Below are 18235 nucleotides of genomic sequence, written 5' to 3'. Positions count from 1 at the left end.
TGCCTGTATGAGAAGCCAGGACCCTGAACACCACCCACCTCGGGTCAGAATGGGATTCCGAGTTTCGTGATTCGGGGCCGTGTTATCAGGTGGCTCCGCGGAAAGCAAGCCATGGAAACGAACGGTAGAGCAAAGACCAGCCAAACCAAGTCGACAGCGGATATCGGCGAGGGCTATGATGGGAAACTTGCATTGTATGCGCTTGCGCTGTGGATGAGGTAGGATTTCTGCTCGCTCGACGGGCGTGGCCGCGGTAGAGATTGATCGCTCAAGGTATGAAGCAGCGACGGCGCTGTGGATGGCCGCCGGGCCGGTGGCGGGGGAACACGGCTCAAGAGGATCGATAATGGCGGAAGGGTTGGCCGAATGTTTTTGGAGTATGTATCGCCGGCGAGAGGATAGAGCCGGAGGTCATCGTCGGGATTGAATGTGGCCATCTTTTGTGGGGCCCGGTTGTCCCGTCGGGCTGGATCTTGACGGAGGTGCTGCAGGTAATGACCGCGGAGAAGTCTATTTGGGCAACAGCGACACCACGCCATTGGGACAATAGCCAGCGAGAGAAAGTGGGTCAGAATCGCTGAATGCAATTCAACATGTGCACATGCAATTGGTCTGGCGACTACCGTGCCGTCGTCGCTCTGGTCATCCTCCATTCCCACAGCATCATCCACAGCCGTTCCCTTTGCTCCCCTCCTCCGACACTCTCCACAGAAACACCTGCGCCGACGATTGGGATCTGATGCAGATACACACCGCGCAGGGATCGAGCTGCGGATGTGAAACAGGAGCAAGGTTGGTGCACGAGGCTGGAGGAGAGACGTCGCTTCTGGTGCTCTTGTCGTCCGATGCGCAAAGGGGTCTGGAAAGCCAACCGGAGCCTGGACGCGGCTTTTCAACCGTACTCGATCAGTATTTCGAAGGCAAGGACCGACTCTCCGCGGTGGCCAGGGAAAATTGCTCTGGGCAATACGAATCGGCGAAACTGAGCGGGGCCACTTGTGATTGGAGAGAGCACGGCCGGGCCGAGCCCCGCCGTCAGGGGATGACTCGCCGTCGGATCTATCTATGAGCAACAATTCGCCAGCGCGTAGTTCCCTTTACTGCAAATTGGCGGGAGTATCGGGAAAACACAGGATGTCGTGCAGGGCTGCCGATCCGTGCAAGTGGCCTGATTGAATGCGCGGGTATGTCGACAATGTCGTTGAGCTGGCAGCCTCGTGGATGACCTCAGCAGTTGGGGTGGGGAGGCAATTGCCGAATCAGAGGCGGCATGCTTGCCACTGAGAACGCAGGGATTCGCGCGGGCTCTGCTGCACGAGCACCGCTCGGATCCAGTGCTGAGCAGGAGAGCGGGAACGGGAAGGTTTGGTCCCGGTCAATCCGCTCGGACCATGCGGCAGACAGCTTGAGCGCCCGACAATCCTGATTCAACCACGATGACCGAAGCTTGCTGAATCCCCCGCTCACCGATCAGAAATGCTGAGGCGCAAATGGGCGGAGCTAGTGGTGATATTCATAGTCTTGGTTCAAGACAGATACGGGGTGAAGCAGAACAACAGAAGCGCAGCGGCGCAGGATAGCGCTTGTCGGAACACCGTTGGTGTGTCTGGTGGGAGTGGAAACGAGCAGCACGGTGAGACTCATGGCGGCGAGACGAGTCGCATGCGTCTGAAGCAACTGCCGTTGTTGAAACCAAAACATGAGCCTCTGGCTTCTGCTCTAACGGCACTCTCGACCAGGGCGACATGGGCGACATGGGTGACTTGGCCAGTACCGCATGGCGGCCTCGGCAGCCGGCTAAAGCCACCTTTGCGCGCCATGCTGGTCGCTGCTGTCGTGGCCCAACCCAAAGTGCCCGTCTGTACTTGCATCATCCAGTGCGGACCCACGACCCAGCCCACAAGAGTCCATAGGGGGCACCCACCTAGGCCGCGGAGATATCGACATCCTCGTGGCTTTTCTTGCGGTTTGTCGGGTTGTTGACTGAAAAGTCCAAGAACAGCCTCTTTCTGGAGAGCCGACCCACGACTCGCTCGAGCGCACGGACGACCCACGAATCGGTCGTAGAGACTTTCGGGGGATACATTCCAAGGCGCTCCAGCCGCGCGCGAGTCTCGCTAATCTCGCCGAGAGCCTGTTGGTTCTTTGCCCATGTGTCTGTGGGAAGGACACTGGGAGGGGCCAGTTTGATGACACACGGCGACTTCTCGTTGCAGGCCGTGGCCACCGACATGGATCGGTTGACGGTCGATGCCATTGACGGCCGGCCGGACGAGAGTCGGATCTGCTTCATGAGCGACTCACGCCGGGACTCATATCCGCTATCCAGGCTCAGGTGCGATAGATCCACCGAGTACTTTACAGGGACCGCTGATTCGTCCGGCAGCGACTGAGGATCGGGCGCGCCAGGGCTTTGGATAAGAGTCGCTTTCTCGCTGAGGATGGTGCCCTTGCATTCGGCCGACACTCGCTCGGCAAACGAAACATGGTGAGCATGGGCGGCGGTCTCGGGGACATCGCGCTCGCTTTGAGGGATGTCTTCCATGCTCTCCATCCAGCGCTTGTTCACATTCTGTTATGGAAGGAGCATTGGTGAGCATTGGTGAGCATTGATGAGCATTGGTGAGCAATCCATAGAGCACAGTGCACTGGGCTGGCTGATGCAGCCACGACCAGTATCAAGCTGTACAAGATGCTGGTGTTCGTGAGAACCAATCGCCAAGTCGCAGCAGCCAGAATTGCCATCGATGACACAACGACACAACGACACAGCGGCAGACACAACGTACTTCGATGGGCTCGCGAATGATTGTCTCAGGGAATGGGAAGATGTCGCCATCCACCAGTCGCTGTTGTCGGTGGGGATGGTCCAGGGCGGCGAAATCGACCCCAAAGCCCTCTTCAAACGCGCTCTTCTTCTTCCAGAGGGGACTTTCGTCTTCAAGCTCGAAGCCATCGGAGCACTCCTTCAGCCGCTGGTTCAGCTGCCTCAAGTCCTCCGAGTCGTCGTCCCCATCGCCCTCGGAGCAGAGAGGCTCGTTTTTACTGGGACCGGCGTCGTCCGTTTCGGGTCCCTGAGTGCCGCTGCCGAGAGCGTGGGAAGCAGCCCACAGGTCCAGGGATCTTCGCTCCATTTTGTACTTGCGAGCCAGATACTTGAGCTCCAAGGATGTGTCGGGCTTGGCCACTATAGAGCCGGAGAGCGAACATGGCCGAAACTCGCCGCTGCTGTCAAAGTCGCCTTCTTCGTCTTCCTCGAGTACCGATGCAAGTGACTTTTTAATGCCAAGGCCAGCTGGACTCGAGTAGAATCGGGGTCGGAACTCATGTTCAGACTCTTGCGGTAGTGAGGAGGGATGGGTGCACTCGTTGTCCTGCATCGTGGGTAGAGCGGAGCGTCTACTGATAGGGGGGGTATTGGAAATGGGAATCGAACAGCCAGGCTGAGGAGGGATGCTGCGAGTAAGCAGGGACTTGATAACTTGGGCACTTGTCGGTGGGTGGTACGGAGCAAGCTTGAGCTGCACTGATGCTGAGGGTCCGAAGACGGGCGGCTCCGGGTGAAATAGAAACTAATCGGCGAAGGTGATGGCTCCGTGAAGGTGTGGAGCGGACAGGCAGGCAAGATGCCGAGAGAGGAGGCTTTCGACGGGGAATGGGGAGGACGGAGTAGCCCAAGCGGATACTTTCCGCAGCTAGGCCGACCCCGGCCATTCACTCTATTGCCCGATCAAATGTGGATAATGACCAGTGCGACCCAGAATCAATCACACGATTCGGATCAGGACTTGTCTCGCTGGCGCAGTGACAGCAACAGGCAAGCGGTCTGAGAAGTGAGCCAATCGAGTCAGTCCCATTGACCTCGGTCCAGCCCGGTCCAGCTCGGTCCGATTCATCGCCGCTCTGCCAGTGCTATTCAGCGCAGTGTGTTCCGATTGCGACCTGGCCAACTCGCTGAACTGAACAGACCAACACTGACGGAGGCCCCAATATGCACTCCGAGCCAGCAGAATTGAATCTGGTTGAATCCAAGCAGCCAGCGAGTGGAGCAGGGCGTGGGGGTACCGCTATATTCCTCGCAGATTGGGCATCGAGCATCGGCCAGGTCGGTTCCAGCTCGCATAGCCCTATTCTTTCCACCACGCTCGGACGAATCCAGCACCCGAGCTGGATTCTGCAAGCCCCAGGCTGTAGCCAAGCACCGAGGCAGACGCAGTCCTCGAGAGCAATCTACAAAACATTCAAACTGACGCAGAGCCACTGTTGGCTTCTATATCCAGCTGCATTGCGGGCTCCCTCATTCTTTCTTTCAGCCCCGCTACTTTCTCTCTGGAGAGTAATGCCAATAGATGGACCGACCCATTTCTGCAAGGCAACGAGGCGCATTCGCAACATCGGGGACATATGGGGCGCCGAAATCGGTCAAGTCATCCCCGCCGCTTCCATCCAGCAACGAGTCACTGCCAAAAGCGAGCGTCGATGCCCCACATCGGCCGCGCAAAAACTCGGCGGAAGGATATCCGGCGCAGAACCGGGTGTCGATGCCGCCAGCTCCGCCGTCTGCTGGAGGAGCAGACTCGCCAAGGCACTCGCGGAGCTATGATGAGAATCTGCAAAAGGCACAGTCGTCCCGATTGCTTTCTGTGTCAAGCGAAAGGACACCCCGGAGAGGCTCGAGTCCGCTGGCGAGTCAGACGAGCTTCGCAAGCAACAGCAGCGATCCAGGGACACCACCGACGGACGAACGTATTGTGACGCGGCGAGCCTCGGATACCACCAGGCGACAGTCTCTCCTGTTTCCTGAATCGCAGAAGCGGCGTCCAAAGAGTGCGAACAACTCTGGGATCGTGGGCCCGTCCAGTCCCTCTCAAAGCAGCCCGGCCGAAAGCAAGTATCTCACTCCCGAGAGTCGCCGGATGTCAAGTACCTCAACCGGGTCGCTCGACACTCCAATGGCCTCGGAGGCCTGCATCAATGTGTCTCGCGAGTCGTTCGATGTTCCGCTCAAGATCGAGCAGGATTTGGCATGTAAAGTACCACCACCACCAGACCGGGTCATGTCGCCAACATTCTCAGGTACCTGGGCAACTGCTGCATGGGGTGCCTGTGCTGATGACAGTGCTTGCGGGTGCTCCTGACTCCTGGCGACCGGGATCGAGAAGCAACTCCATGCCGTATTCTATCGGCACACCGTATCGCAGTACCACTCATCTCGCTGCTGTTCTGGCCGGGCCTGCATCCAGACGAACTCCTGGATTCGGTCACTCCGCTCATCAATATTCCCGACAGCTTCACGCTGCCCCACCACTCGACCTCCTCGCGGAGCAAGAACATGAACCAAAGCGAGATCGAACAGGCGCTGCTTGAAAAGCTCATGACACTCCAGCAGGACCTCGCCGACAGCCAGCTCTCGCCCGTGTCGAGCGCCATAAATCTGTCGGCTGTTCCGCCCAAGCAAGACATCCTGGAGGTTCACCGCTCGCTAAGCATGCGGCTGCAACAGGCCCAACGGTTCAAGGCCAACCTGAAAAAGGTGGCCCCAGAGGATGCCGGAACGACAGCGCCGGTCGAGGGCAAGGTCCCTCCGCAAGAAGCCGGGCACTACGGCTGCTGGGCCTGGTGCACTCTGTGGCGAAAGCGGCGGAAGGTCGGCATCGTCGACAGAGTGACGAGGACTGAGGACTGAGGACTGAGGACTGAGGACTGAGGACTGAGGACTGAGGACTGAGGACTGAGGGCAGCTAGCCTATATATCAGCGTGCTCTATCATACTCGGTCAACAACGATCGAGTAGGTCGTCATCCCCCTGGGTATGTTCCGTGTGAACATGGAGATGCACGGAGTGAGTGGGCATGACGAGTCGCTGCGGATGCTGTCGCTGCATATCGGGGCAAGAGGACACACCTGGAGTCAGGGAGCAGGACGCAGGGCAAAGGGCGATATTGCTGGAGGGCCCAGTGAACGGATGGTGTGTTGGGGCTCGGATGCCGATAACAGCACTCAGCCAGATCAGTTGACAGTATTAAGCCAGAACACCATTCAATTCGCACATACCAACCGCTGGAGTTCCCTGATATCACTGCTCTTGAAAGAGCGCTGAGCATCCTGGTTCCCTGTTGCGGCTGCTCCGGACGGCGATGGATCCGCCCCGTTGACGTCGCTATCGATGCGGCCGGGGATCAGACCGGGTGGCTTGCCCTGGCGATTGTTGCGCTGTTGCTCCTGTTCGGGGCTTGTCGGCACCGCGCACTCGGCATCATCGGCATCATCCGGGCGTCAACAGCGATCGCAACGCACAAGCCCAGTTCCGCCGAGCCATCAACACTGGAGGGCTCACGGCGCTGTCGCAGATATCGTTCAAACAACCGCTGTCCATCGACCCTGCTTTTGCCTCCCGCTTCCATTCAAAATGATCAGATCCTCCAGAGCAATGGCCGTGCGCCACGGCCGTCTGGCCCTTGCATCGGCTTCGTCCATCGCCCAGCCCCGGCTGCTGCCATCCCAGCTCCGTAACTGCTGCGGTTGCTACGGGCAGCAGCTTGCTGTCTTTTTCAGGACGGCCACCCCGAATCGCTGGGCGGCCAGTGCGTCCACCCGGCTCCTCTCCACAAAATCCGGCCAAGATGCCGGGATCATCACCACACACGAGCTTGAAGGGCTCATCGCCGACGCCGAAAAGTCTGGAAAGCAGGTCAGGGCAGCCGACAGGCAATCGTAGCGGGTTTTGCAAATGAAGACTGCGTCTGCAAGGGTTTTAACCTCTTGGATCCTGTCCTTCGATGTCGATGTCGATGCCGATGCCGATGCCGATGCCGATGCCGATGCCGATGCCGATGCCGATGCCGATGCCGATGCCGACTTCGGCGGCAACACAACATCTGCTCCGTGCGAATCGCAGAACTATATCTTGATCGATGTTCGCGAGCCCTATGAGGTCATCGAGGGACGAATCCCGACTGCAATGCACATCCCTGGTAAGCGGCACCTGCAATTCCTATTGAGCCCCACGCGGCAACGACAGAGTTCCTGGTCGTTCTGCCGCGGGCTGGTGGCAAGATCTGTCTCGACTTTGCGAGCCATCGTCATATCCTGCTCTTTGGCACGAACGACGCCTTTGCCCTCTGACGAATCTCCTCTCCCAACAACCCGGACGGTTTCCGCAGTCGGTGATTTGAACGAGGCCCTGGAGATGCCGGCCCAGACCTTCCATACCCTCTATGGTTTCAACAAGCCTGAGAAGGACCAGCTCGTCGTGTTTTACTGTCGCAGCGGGGTGCGGTCTACCGCCGCTGTGGGCATCGCCAAAGAGCACGGATACCAGTTGTAAGTTGTAGCCGTTATGTGAATGGAATTTGAAAGAAAATGGGGGGGGGAATGGATGTCGAAAAGATGAACGGAGGCATATTGGAGCAGATCGATCCGAGAGGAGCGCCGGATCCCGCATGGTATGTGTATAGCGTCGAGCCGACACTCACGACAGTGCCTCAACACAACACTCCTCCGACGACGCAGGCTGAAGAACTATCGGGAGTCCTGGTTGGGATGGAACCGATGAAGCGAGTGTGATTTTGCAGATGACCACGAGCGGCCATGAACTCGGCACTCTACCAAGCACAGAATCGCATTGAGCATTGAGGGTGCTATTTCAAGGTCCAGAAAACAAAGCGGCCATTGGCCTCAAATACAGAGCATCCCGGTTCAGTTTCGGGAACGGCGTATCCAGAGCGAGGGGGGGATTGCGCACTTCATTTCTGGTGGAGCGCCGTCGATCTGGTTACGAATTCATGAAGTCATTTGGGTGGTGGGCAACAGGTGCAGTCGCGGCAGATGCTTGGTGATGGTGTGGGGCAGAGGAGCAAGCAGCGAAAGGGAGGCAGAGAGAGAGAAATGGTTGGTTTAAGGTTCCGGGGTGGGTGGGAAGCAGTATGAAGCCCTTGGAGTCAAGCTTGGTTGAGGGGAGTAGTCTGTCTCCAGATAGCTACTGGATGGGGCCGTCGAGGCTGTGTGCCTCTCCCGTTAGCTTCCGAAGCGGCTCGCATCCACTCGAGACGGCGGCATGGGCAGAGGCGGCGACGGAGAGACCTGGAGGAAAACAAAGAGAGGAGGGAGAGAGGAAGGAGCCAGCAACTATTCGGATGCGAGAGGGCGAGAAAGACAGCTCTGTTTTGTAGCCTGGTGAACATGGGGGGAAAAAAAGGCAGTCCAGGGGGGTCTTTCGCCGTCACAGGCCCAGGAGAGGAAGAAAGTAGGAGTCAAAACTAGGAGTTACTGTCTAAAGTCGGAGAGAGAGAGGTGCGTGTGAGTTAACAGATCAGAAGTCGAGAATGAAGAGGGATTCAAAGCAGGGCTTGAAAGAAACGGCAGGAGAGGAGGAGTGCGATGAGCGGAGCGATGGGAAGGGGGGGGGGCGGAAAGTTGAGGAGCAGATGGCGCCCGGGCCCATGCCGCTGTTTCGAAGGCGAATGGAATGATCTCCGATCCTGGCGAGCCTTAGTTGCGCCAGGTTTTCTGTTTGGGGGCGCCGGGTAGAAGAGCGAGAGAATGGAGGTCAGATATCCGTCGTCACATCACTGCTGTATTCGTCGGCCGTGTTGGGAGAGGAGAGGACCTGCTAGACACGCAACATACCTGCTGGCTGAATTGCGTTTCGGTGGCCGACTTGGATGCAGTGCTCCGTCGGCCGATGGAGGCACTGGCGGTGTTGACCGTGGGCGCGCCAACGAGGCCACCAACGACGGCCGTCGAGCCACTCATGCTCTTGGCAGACTTACGATTCATAGAAGGGACCGGCACGCCGGATCCGCCGCTCGATCCAGCATAGGGCGAATACTCGGCGGCGGCGCCGCTCATAGCAGCCGAGCCCGTGCCGGTGTAGCCGGAAGTCAGGGTGCCGCTAAGGTACGAGGCACCTTGGTAGCTCCGGGAGAGCGAGTTGTTGCCGTAGGCCGGCTGCTTCGACGACGCCGGAGTGCCGTAGCTGATGGGTGGGAGCTGGCTAGAGCCCCCGATGCTGGACAGGTCGCCGACGTCCAAGTTGGCTTGGCTACGACGGGCCGTGGCGATGGGCCGAGCAGAGCTGCCGGACGCAGACGCAGATGCGGATGGGCCGGATCCGTCGGCGCGATAATAGTACGATCTTGGCCGGGACTTTTGCGAGCCGCTGGACGAAGCGTTGCGCTGCTGAGTCGACTGCGACGCCGTCGAGACTGTGGATCCCGCCGAGACTACGGGCTGGTTCTCGCCATTGTAGATGATCCCACCGCGTATTCGGAGCTCGGGGTTGCTGCTCAGGCCGCCATTGAGGGTGCCGCTGAGGGTCGAGTGCGCCGGCTGCGAGCGTGTGTAGGCCATGGCCGGGGTGGTGTACTGGGTGCTGATGTTTCCGCTGCTGGGCTTGCGGCCAGAGACCAGTCCTGCCGTGGGGCTCTTGAGACCCGTAATGCTGGGCTTGCGTCGGTACGAGCCGCTGGGGGGCGCAGCATAGCCGGTCTCGGGCGAGCTGGTGGGCACGAGCGAGATGTGATGAGGCGTGTGTGCAGAGTGGCCAACGATCCACTCGTGGTTCAAGCCCTCCTGGGGTGTCATGCGCTTGTCCGGGTCCCAGATAAGGCAGCGCTCGATAAAGTCGATAAAGGCAGTGTCGTGGCACTTCAAGACCTTGGCAAGAGACTTGGACGGGTTACCGGGGCGACGAATCACGCCCTTGCTGTTGGGCTTAAGCTTGGGGCCATTATCTGATACGAGATGGCAGTTCGGAATCAGGTCAGAATGCTTGCAGCGACCATGTGGTCAAGGGACGGCGCTCGGCCGTCAAGTACAAAGCGTCCCCCCCCCCAAATCGCAGCGGCAGCGGCAGCGAGGAGCACCTACCAAAGAACTTCTTCTTGCGACTGCCACAGTCAACAAAGCTTGCGTCAGGGAGGCCCTTGACTTCCATGATGCACGCCAGCTGCTCTTCTTCGTTTTCGCCTGGGAAGAGCGGGTAGCCGGTGTAGAGCTCGGCCAGGATACAGCCGAGGGACCACATATCGATGGCCGTGCTGTAGCTGATGCCTGGATGATGCACGGAGCATGTTAAACCGCGAGCGCCTTCCCTAAGTGCCGACCAAGACACAAGTCGCAGCCTCGCTGAACATATCCTCCCTCGAACACCACCACTCGGACGCACGGGGCTCAGCACGTACCCAAAATGACCTCGGGGCTTCTGTAAAATCGGCTTTGCACATAAGTGTAGACCTTCTCGTGCTCAAGGCAGCTACTGCCAAAATCAATGACCTTGATGCCGTAGGCGGGCGAGCTCATGTCAAAGTCTGGGGGATAGGGGCTCCCGGTGGGCGACGGGCTGTGCGGGCTTGGGGCGCCGCGGTGCTCGTTTGCGTCGCTGCGGCTTGGGCAGATGAAACCAGGGTCCCGAAGCAAGATGTTCTGGGGAGGAGGAGTGCAAAGCAGCAGGGGTTAGCGACACCGCTTCAGCCGAAGCAGGGGCAATGCATCCCGCTGATCACGACAGAGAATACTCACCTCGGGTTTCAAGTCGCAGTGGATTATCTTCTCCTTTTGAAGCAACAGCAGGCATTGCAGCAGCTGGATCGTGAATCTAGGGCCGATAGAGACGCGTGTGAGGCCCCGCGTGCTAATGCTCAGACGTACCCAAGCCGCAAGGGCATTCCCTACTGAACAGAATGCACCTACCTCTTGACGACACCCAGATGGACGCCGCGGAAGCTGCCCGCCTTGAGCCACTCGTACAGGTTGATGCCCAGCAGCTCAAAGGTGATGCACAGATGGCCGCGGAAGTGGAAGCTTTCGCCAATGTGAATGATGTTGTGGGTGTCGTCGGGATCCTGGTGTCCAGGTGAGAGTGCGTGAGAGGGCTGGCGACGCTGATCTGGCCGGCGAAGATTCAAAATACAACGTGGCTGAGACGACGCATCGGCGGCCACTCATCCCGATGCGTACCTGGCTCTTGAGCTGCTCCAGAACTTTGACCTCCACCAGGCCCTGCTTTTCAAAGCGCTTCTTGTTTCGGATAATTTTGAGAGCAACCGTTTTCTTGGTCTTGTGATCCAGACATCTGACAACCTGTCCGAACGAGCCTTTGCCGAGAAGGCCCAGAACCTCGTACCGATACGCAATATGGTCGTGCTTGGTCAAATAGTAATCGCCGCGGGAGTCGTCATAGCCTGGTTGGTGCGTCGTTTCGCAAGGCAGGAGTGAGGAGGTCAGGATCAGCGTCGTTAGGAAAGGCACGCGGGCTGCATGCGCACCAAAGGAGCGACTCGAGTCTACGTGGTCCGCACAGTGCTGCATCGATACGGTACCATTGTTGTAGACGGCGCTCTCGATCTCCTGGGTGGACCTCGATCCGTCGTCAGCACCCGTGCGGCGGCGCGCGCTGCCGATCTTGTCGACGCTAGGACTGCCGAGGAAATAAATCTCGTTGCTATACCCAAACAGCTCGTTGTGCTCATAAGGGGTAAGGATGTCTTTGAAGTTGTGGAATGCATCTGAAAATGAAGGGAGGATGAGGCACCGATATCCGGGATCAGCAAGGAGCGCAGACGCTTCGGGAGGGCCAAATCATGATCTCTCGCAAGCGAGATCGCGATAGATATAAGCGTGGCGCCCCGACCCAGTTAACCTCATCACCACTGACAGCACATGCGGTCGCCAGGACCCACCAGAGGCCGAGAGTGGATAGGAGATGCCCGGGGATGCAGACTCGCTCCCGCCCGAACCCGATCGGCTGGGCGTCTTGGTGGGCGACTCGAGATGCAGCTTCTGAGGAGAGGGTCCACGGGTGTTGGTGAAGGGGTTTCTCTCGACGCCATAGCCGTGGGAAGGGTTGACCGAGGCCAGTCCGCTGCCCCAAGTCTTGTAGGTGCCGTTGGAGTTGACTGAGACTTGGGCAAGCTGCTGAGAGAGCTGCGAGGCAAAGCTGGAGGGGCCCAGCGAGGCCCTCGACTTTTGAGTCAGCATGGTTGGAGGCTGCAGCGTCGGCATTGAAGGAGACACGGTGCTCGAGACCACCGATGATTTTGCGCTCAAGGGAGGCATCGTCTGTGTGCCAGCCGAGTTTGGGGCAACCCTGGACGACGGCACAGACGTGGATGACGTCGGCGTCTTTTGGCTGCGTGGGCGGGACTCGGGGGAGACCGAGTACGTGGGAACGGGGAGCATCGAGGGCTTGATGGTCGCGGAGGCACGCTTGCCGTTAAGGTGGGTCTGCGAAGGGCTCTTGGCCAAGCTTGAGGGCGGCTTGTCGACGGGCCGATGGAAGCTGGCTCGGTTCGTAAGAGCAGTCGAGGGACCGGATCCCGACACATCGGCATCCGATTTCTTGCGTCTACGATGCAGGGTGGATGTCTCGGGGTTAGCTCTGGGCTCAAGTCCGACTGCAAGGTGTGTGATCGAGTGTGCACGACCGCGAGCGAACGAATGGGGGCAGCGCGCGGCGCGGAGGTGATAACGGGGTCGGGAAAGACATCATGGCAAGTCGGAAGGCAGGCCGAGGGAAGGCCGAGGGAAGGCTGAGAGAAGGCCGAAGAGCGTGAACAGGAACACGGAAACGGGACGCCTCATCCATCCTTGCTATCCAGAACAAGCTCCCTGATCAGCGACGGAGGGCTTGTTCTGGACCAGACCACCCACTCAAACTGCATGAATCTGGTATCCAAGTCCATGAAACACGAGCATAGCCTACGAAGGGAGCCACGCCAGAGGAACTTACGCAACAACATGGGCGGTACCAAACTTTGGCGACCCCGGTGTCTGCGACGGAGAGTGCAGATGCGACGACACGGAGGCGCTGGCAGCAGCGACGCCTAGGACGGCCCGCTCCAGCGAGCTCTGGTGGGTGCTGAGTCGGTGGTCCAGGTAGCCGTTGCGCTGCAGCTCGGCAGCAGGAGCCAACTCCTCGGCCGCGAGATTGTCCTTCGAGGGCTGGTTGGCGAGGACGCTGGTCCGTCGGACGGCACTCAAGCCACGGTTGCGTCCGTGCAGAGATGCGTTGGCACTTGATCCGGCATCCTTGGAGAGGGCATCAAAGGAGGGATCTGCGCGGAAACAGAAGCATATGCGGCACGATGTTGTTGGGTCAGCATTGCATTGCTTGCCTGTGCAAGTTCCGCGGCAAAGATTGATCGGACCACGGCTGCGATTCAACGGCGGCAGCGCAGGGCACCCGAGACACGTGCGAGAGGGGAGGGCTCCGGCAGAGCAGACTCCCTCTGATCAACAGCAGGTGCGGTGCCAGCGGCCTCGGCCGGATGGCCAGACTGCGGACAGAGATTGCCGTGGGGATTGGAGCAGCGCAACGCCCTCCTGAGGGAGCGAGAGCTCGGACTCGGTTGATATAGCGGCGTTGTTGGCGAGCAGCACCCGTGGTTTTGATGACAGAGGCGCTTTCTTGCAGCCGCCGGCTGGCTGGCGATATCGGACAGGTGCGCCATCGGCCCGGATATGCGCTGGCGGCATTGCCCGAAGGAGCCGGCGGACTGACCCAGAAAGCGCAGACGCAGTGTGCCAACGAAGCGGCAGCTATCGAGACCAGGCCGCCAAGACCAAGCCAACCCGACAGATGCGGCCGTGATCCTACCTTCTTGGAATATCTGAGAGGAGCGGTGGTACCGGGTGGAGGTGCCGTTGTGGTGAGCGGAGGGTTGTTGGGAATGGTTGAAGGAGCTCATGGCCGGCGGGTGGAAGGCGGCAGGGACGTGGTGGCCGGGCAAGGCGATCGGGCGACGGGCAGCAGGAGGCAGAAGCGGGCGACTGGCTGGAGGGCAGAGGGCCAGGCAGGCGCCGTCGATATCGTCGTCGGTCGTCGGTCGGCTTCCCCGGGAGAGGAGACGGAGGCAAAGGAGGAGATGGGCTGGCTGGCGGGTGTCGGCGAGGATGGGTGCAAGCGCCTGGCCAAGGCCTGTGGGCAGGGCAGGTGTGGGGGGTTCTGTGCGGCAGTTCTGTGCGCGCACACACGCACACTGCGGCGGGACATACAGCATGCGGCGGTAACACGGGCGCCGGACGTGTCGCACCAGTGTCGCACGGGACTGGCGCAAGTGTGGGACAGCGCTTGGGTGCGACTGAGCTACAGCTTGCGACTGTGTGCTGTGTGTCTGCTTGTGGAGGCGCGCGGGTGGGACACGCCACTCGGCACGAGCGACAGTATGTGGCTGTAAGGTAGTGCAATTCACACAGTGCGACGGCACGCTCCGACACAGTGCAGCACAGCTCAACGCACACCGGACACACCACACAACGCGGCCCTTGCTGCCCCCTTGCCGTCCACACAATCCTGCTCCCGCCGTCACACCGCCGTCGCACCAGGCTTCCTATTCATAGCACCAATCGCGCTGTCCGCAGCATTGTTTGTGTCGACTCGCGCTGCCCTTCACGAGCACGCGCGTCTCGCCAGGCGGAACTCTGACACGTGATTCCGATCCTGCGCCACGCATTGGTGCCGACCGAGCCTCACGGGTGTCTGGGTCGGCGTGGGCCGACATTCCGTTTTGTGTCTGCGACCGCTGCTGCCGGACCGATTCAACAGATTCGACTGGGCTCCCGAACTTAGTTCAGCATGTTTCAAAAATAAAATAAAATAAAATAAAATAAAAGAAGCAAAACTCGGCAACTACAAGGTGCTCATCACGCTGATCGCCCACGACGCCGGAGCCTAAAACTCAAACTCGCCGCGGAACAGCGCCAGGTCGGGCTGGTCAAATGCCTTCTGGACCAGATCCTCCCGGTGCATCAACGTAAAGACGCGGCGCAACGTCTCCCAGACGCTCTGCCCTCCCCAGTCGTCGGCATGCCGGCCCTGGAGCACGCCCGAGTGCTGCATATGCAACACTCCCAGCAGGTGCTCTGCGGCCTCCTTGTAGCAGCCAATGTTGATGCAGCTGATGCCGAGGTTGTAGTGCGCCCGCACAAACGTCGGCTTGATCTGAAGCGCCCGGTGGTAGGCCTCGATTGCCTGCTCGCTCTTTCCCGAGTTGGCCAGCGTGGCGCCCAGCCGGTTCCAGAGCCGGTAGTTGTCTGGCTGCACCGACAGCGCGGACGTGAAGCAGTCGATGGCCTTGTCAAACTCGCCGAGGTTGTAGCAGAGCACCCCGAGCCCGACCTGCACATCGGCATCGATCTGTCCGTTGGTGCTCGTCTTGCCGTCGCGCTGCATGCCCGCCGACGGGCCCTTTTGTGCTGCCTCGAGGTAGAGCGTCATGACGTGCTGGCGCACATCGTTCTCGGAGAAGAATGGCGACAGCCGAGACTCACGCCAGGACGCCAGCGTTGGATATGCTGTCTGGACCCAACGCTCGAGGGTCAGATACGATTCGTTGTTCATGCCTTCGTTGGTGTAGTTGACAGCCAGAGCCTTGGAGGGAGGGGGTGGAAAACGGCAATGGCAGTTGAATACGCGCTTTCTCGAGCAGGAATACAGACCAACATCACGCAATCTGTGGCTCCCATCCATGGTACGAGTTCAATGCACGAGCCCACTACGAGGACCGAGCGTCTCAGGCAGTAGGGCGGCCCGATCTGGCTAACGGACATGCTCCCCAGCAGTGCCCCGGTCGACAGGAATAGTGTCTGACGGATTGCTCCAGCCTGTCGGCGCTTCGCTACTACTCAGGATGCCGATCCGATAGTGCATAGGCACGGATAAACAGGCGCCGTCCCGCCCGCACACTGCACCAGCACTTACCAGCAGGGCATCGGCATTGCTGGGATCGATTTCGAGACACTTTTGCAGCGCTGCGATCGCAGGAATCTCCCGCTCAGTCTCGGCCTGGATCTGACCAAGCAGCATCCACGCTTCGCTGTGGTCGATCTGCTTCTGGACGACAGCCTCGAGCGCCAGGACGGCATCCGACAGATTTCCGCCTTCGTTGTAGAGCCGCAGAGCCTCCGAGAACGGATCCGGGTGGTTGAGGAAAGGGTTGTCGCTCTCAAACTGATATGGTATCGACTTGACGTCGTTAAAGTCTTGCACCGGCCACGTCGAGTTGTTTCCGAGAAACTCGTCCTCCCACGACGGATCGACAAAGTCTGTGCCCAGGCCGTCGCCTCGGAGCGGCATCTGGTCCTTGATATTCTGCCAGACCTTTTCGAAAGATTCGTTGAGCTGCTGCTCGTCCGCAGAGCCGGCAAAGGGTTGGCTTGTGTGCGCTGCAAACTCGTCGGCCCACGCCACGCTCGACTCGTTCTGCAGCAAAGCAGCAGTCGAATGCGCGGCCTGGAACTCCTGGGTCCAGTCGACGGCGTGCTGCTGCGAGACTTGCTCGAAAACCTGGTCAAAGGCCCTCTGGGCGGCATCGTCCACGATCGGCCCGGATTGCGACTCGCGGACCTGAATACTCGAAGAGGCGAGGGCAGCCTGCTGGAAGGCTGTTTCGAAATGTGGATCGAACTGGGATGCAGCTGGAACGTGCTTGCCCTTGAAGCGGTTGAATTCGGAGGCCCAGCCAGAGGCTAGATAGGACATTGAAAGCGGTCCGAGGAGCCTACATGTCAGCAGCCACGACGACAGAGAGCCTGAGCGGCGCATATGGGGGCAGCATGCTGGCGGCTGCGAGTCAAATCGATCGTACCAGAGGGTTCCACTGGTCGCTCTCGGTCCAGAGTGCGCTCCAGCTCTCGATGGACGGCGTCGAGCTGGAAGGGCTCTCTGGGACCTGCGAGCCGCGGGGCACCAGGGCGGGAGGAGCCGAGAAAATCCCGAGTAAACTACGACATGAGAGCGAGGGCGGCGGACATGAGCAGGAGCATTTCAGTCGAGGCAGTTTTCAGAACGCATGGGCAAACGGTGATGCAGCAGCGCAATCGAGTGAGGCTCCCATAGGCAAATGCGCAGATAGATTCGGTGGCTCTACCTCGGCTGGATCGAAGACACCTTCACGCGGGGGTCTGTTCAGAGGATTCTGTTTGATCGGAAAGATCCGGCAGCAGCAGGCGTGGAGCCGGCAGAGAGTCGAATACCATTAGGTGCCATGGGACAGTACAGAAGGGGCCGCAGGACGAATTGGAGTGCAGGAATGCCAGTGATGGGAATGGTGATGGGAATGGGTGATGGGATGCTTGGATAGTGGGATGCTTGGATAGTGGGATGCTTGGATAGTGGGATGCTTGGATGGCATCGGCGATCATGGAGGGTACGATGGGGGATAGGAAAGGAACTCACTTGGAGATATTCTTCGGCGTTGATGAGACTCGGAGGTGCACGAAAGGACTGCGGACGAGGAATCGAGGACGACAGCCATTTTAGTTTTAGCCAGAGCCAGAGCCAGAGCCAGAGCCACAGACCCACATCACTCAATTCGGCTCAACCAAGCTTAGCCCATCGTCGTTGGCGGTCCTTCGCAAGAGTCTCAATCTTACACTGCTGCTGGGAGCCTGAAGATGGTTGGACAGCTTTGCGAGCGAGTTGCCATTGGCAGAGCACTCGCCACCGGCGCCGATCATATCGCGAAACGACATTGCAGCAGGCAGGAATGGCAGCAGGTGGGAGCGAGACAGAACGGCCAGAGAGATTGCCAGTGAGGTCGGAGCTGAGAGAGTCGGAGCGGGATGCACGACGATGCTGGCCGGGGGGGGGAGGGAAGATCAGGAGGATGTTGGTGGGCAGGGCAACGCGGCGCCGGATTGGAGGAAAGGCGGCTGGAGAAATGGCCGTGGAGAATACCCGGACCAACCATCCGCTCATGAGGAGCATTCACATGCAAATGGACCCAATACGAAAGCAGCGCCGAGTCTGCGAGCCAGCGACGTGCCCGATGCCAGTGCCCGATGCCAGGAGGCTGCATGGCGATGCCACGGATCTGAGTCGCCGGTGCCAGAATGGCATGGAGTTGGGTCGCCGATGCTGGAACAGCACGGGGACAATGGCCATTCCGCCCGTCAGAGAGCGGCGCCGGATACGGAGTCCTCGTGGAAGTGAGCCCCCGACAGCGCCCGCCATCGAGGCAGGATAGAGCAGGACCGTCGGGAGGCTGCTGGACATGTGGAATGTGGCGCTGAGGATACTGGGCAGATCTGGTGGCAACAGAATCGAGACGCCAGAGACCAGGGAATCGCATGGGGCGTCATGGCCAACAGCATCCACAGGACTCACAAGATCAGGGCCAGCACCGGCACCAGCAGCAGCAGCAGCAGCAGCAGTGGCAGTGGCAGACCCACAGGGCCGGCATGAGCCAGAGCCACAAGCCAGCATCCCTGCAACGAGACCGACAGGAACAGGAAC

General features: G+C 59.6%; 5 protein-coding genes across 5 annotated transcripts; 2 read left to right on the top strand and 3 right to left on the bottom strand.

The window, feature by feature from the left end:
* Positions 1-1924: 1924 nt before the first annotated feature.
* BJ171DRAFT_577687 (uncharacterized protein) lies at positions 1925-3380 on the bottom strand (the record flags this gene model as incomplete). Its single annotated transcript, XM_053113831.1, has 2 exons — positions 1925-2572; positions 2790-3380. 2 exons carry the CDS (start codon positions 3378-3380, stop codon positions 1925-1927), a joined length of 1239 nt encoding a protein of 412 aa, XP_052970665.1.
* Positions 3381-4492: 1112 nt separating this feature from the next.
* On the top strand, positions 4493-5686 carry BJ171DRAFT_595715 (uncharacterized protein; the record flags this gene model as incomplete). The annotated part of the gene is made up of 2 exons (XM_053114621.1): positions 4493-5076; positions 5244-5686. The coding sequence occupies exons 1-2, from the start codon at positions 4542-4544 to the stop codon at positions 5684-5686; spliced, it is 978 nt and encodes a 325-aa protein (XP_052970664.1). The 5' UTR covers positions 4493-4541.
* Positions 5687-5901: 215 nt separating this feature from the next.
* On the top strand, positions 5902-7740 carry BJ171DRAFT_210669 (Rhodanese-like domain-containing protein). The gene is made up of 4 exons (XM_053106361.1): positions 5902-6691; positions 6899-6974; positions 7164-7323; positions 7513-7740. Exons 1-4 carry the CDS (start codon positions 6167-6169, stop codon positions 7553-7555), a joined length of 804 nt encoding a protein of 267 aa, XP_052970663.1. The 5' UTR covers positions 5902-6166; the 3' UTR covers positions 7556-7740.
* Positions 7741-9549: 1809 nt separating this feature from the next.
* On the bottom strand, positions 9550-11310 carry BJ171DRAFT_419387 (kinase-like domain-containing protein; the record flags this gene model as incomplete). The annotated part of the gene is made up of 7 exons (XM_053107388.1): positions 9550-9734; positions 9871-10053; positions 10185-10310; positions 10404-10425; positions 10522-10597; positions 10693-10844; positions 10960-11310. Coding segments are annotated over 7 exons (1095 nt in total), but the record flags the coding sequence as incomplete, so codon positions are not given.
* Positions 11311-14548: 3238 nt separating this feature from the next.
* Positions 14549-17589, bottom strand: BJ171DRAFT_210654 (uncharacterized protein). The gene is made up of 6 exons (XM_053106360.1): positions 17374-17589; positions 17177-17224; positions 16869-16916; positions 16587-16722; positions 15701-16467; positions 14549-15370 (listed from the first exon to the last, which is right to left on the bottom strand). Exons 1-6 carry the CDS (start codon positions 17470-17472, stop codon positions 14672-14674), a joined length of 1797 nt encoding a protein of 598 aa, XP_052970661.1. The 5' UTR covers positions 17473-17589; the 3' UTR covers positions 14549-14671.
* Positions 17590-18235: the final 646 nt, after the last annotated feature.

This window comes from Polychytrium aggregatum (genome assembly GCF_025602895.1).
Source record: "Polychytrium aggregatum strain JEL109 chromosome Unknown BJ171scaffold_4, whole genome shotgun sequence".
Taxonomy (NCBI): domain Eukaryota; kingdom Fungi; phylum Chytridiomycota; class Chytridiomycetes; order Polychytriales; genus Polychytrium; species Polychytrium aggregatum.
Note: the sequence above shows the minus strand (reverse complement) of the source record. Positions and strands in the feature narration are given on the sequence as shown.

Bases quoted from the DNA above. Each gene is read 5' to 3' on its own strand.
- BJ171DRAFT_210669 (XM_053106361.1), top strand. From the start codon at position 6,167: ATGCGGCCGGGGATCAGACCGGGTGGCTTGCCCTGGCGATTGTTGCGC. The intron at 6,975-7,163 runs GTAAGCGGCACC...CGGTTTCCGCAG, and splicing joins GACTGCAATGCACATCCCTG to TCGGTGATTTGAACGAGGCC. The intron at 7,324-7,512 runs GTAAGTTGTAGC...CCGACGACGCAG, and splicing joins AAAGAGCACGGATACCAGTT to GCTGAAGAACTATCGGGAGT.
- BJ171DRAFT_210654 (XM_053106360.1), bottom strand. From the start codon at position 17,472: ATGTCGTTTCGCGATATGATCGGCGCCGGTGGCGAGTGCTCTGCCAAT. The intron at 16,917-17,176 runs GTGAGTTCCTTT...CCGATCAAACAG, and splicing joins ACGCCGAAGAATATCTCCAA to AATCCTCTGAACAGACCCCC. The intron at 16,723-16,868 runs GTAGAGCCACCG...CTCATGTCGTAG, and splicing joins GTGTCTTCGATCCAGCCGAG to TTTACTCGGGATTTTCTCGG.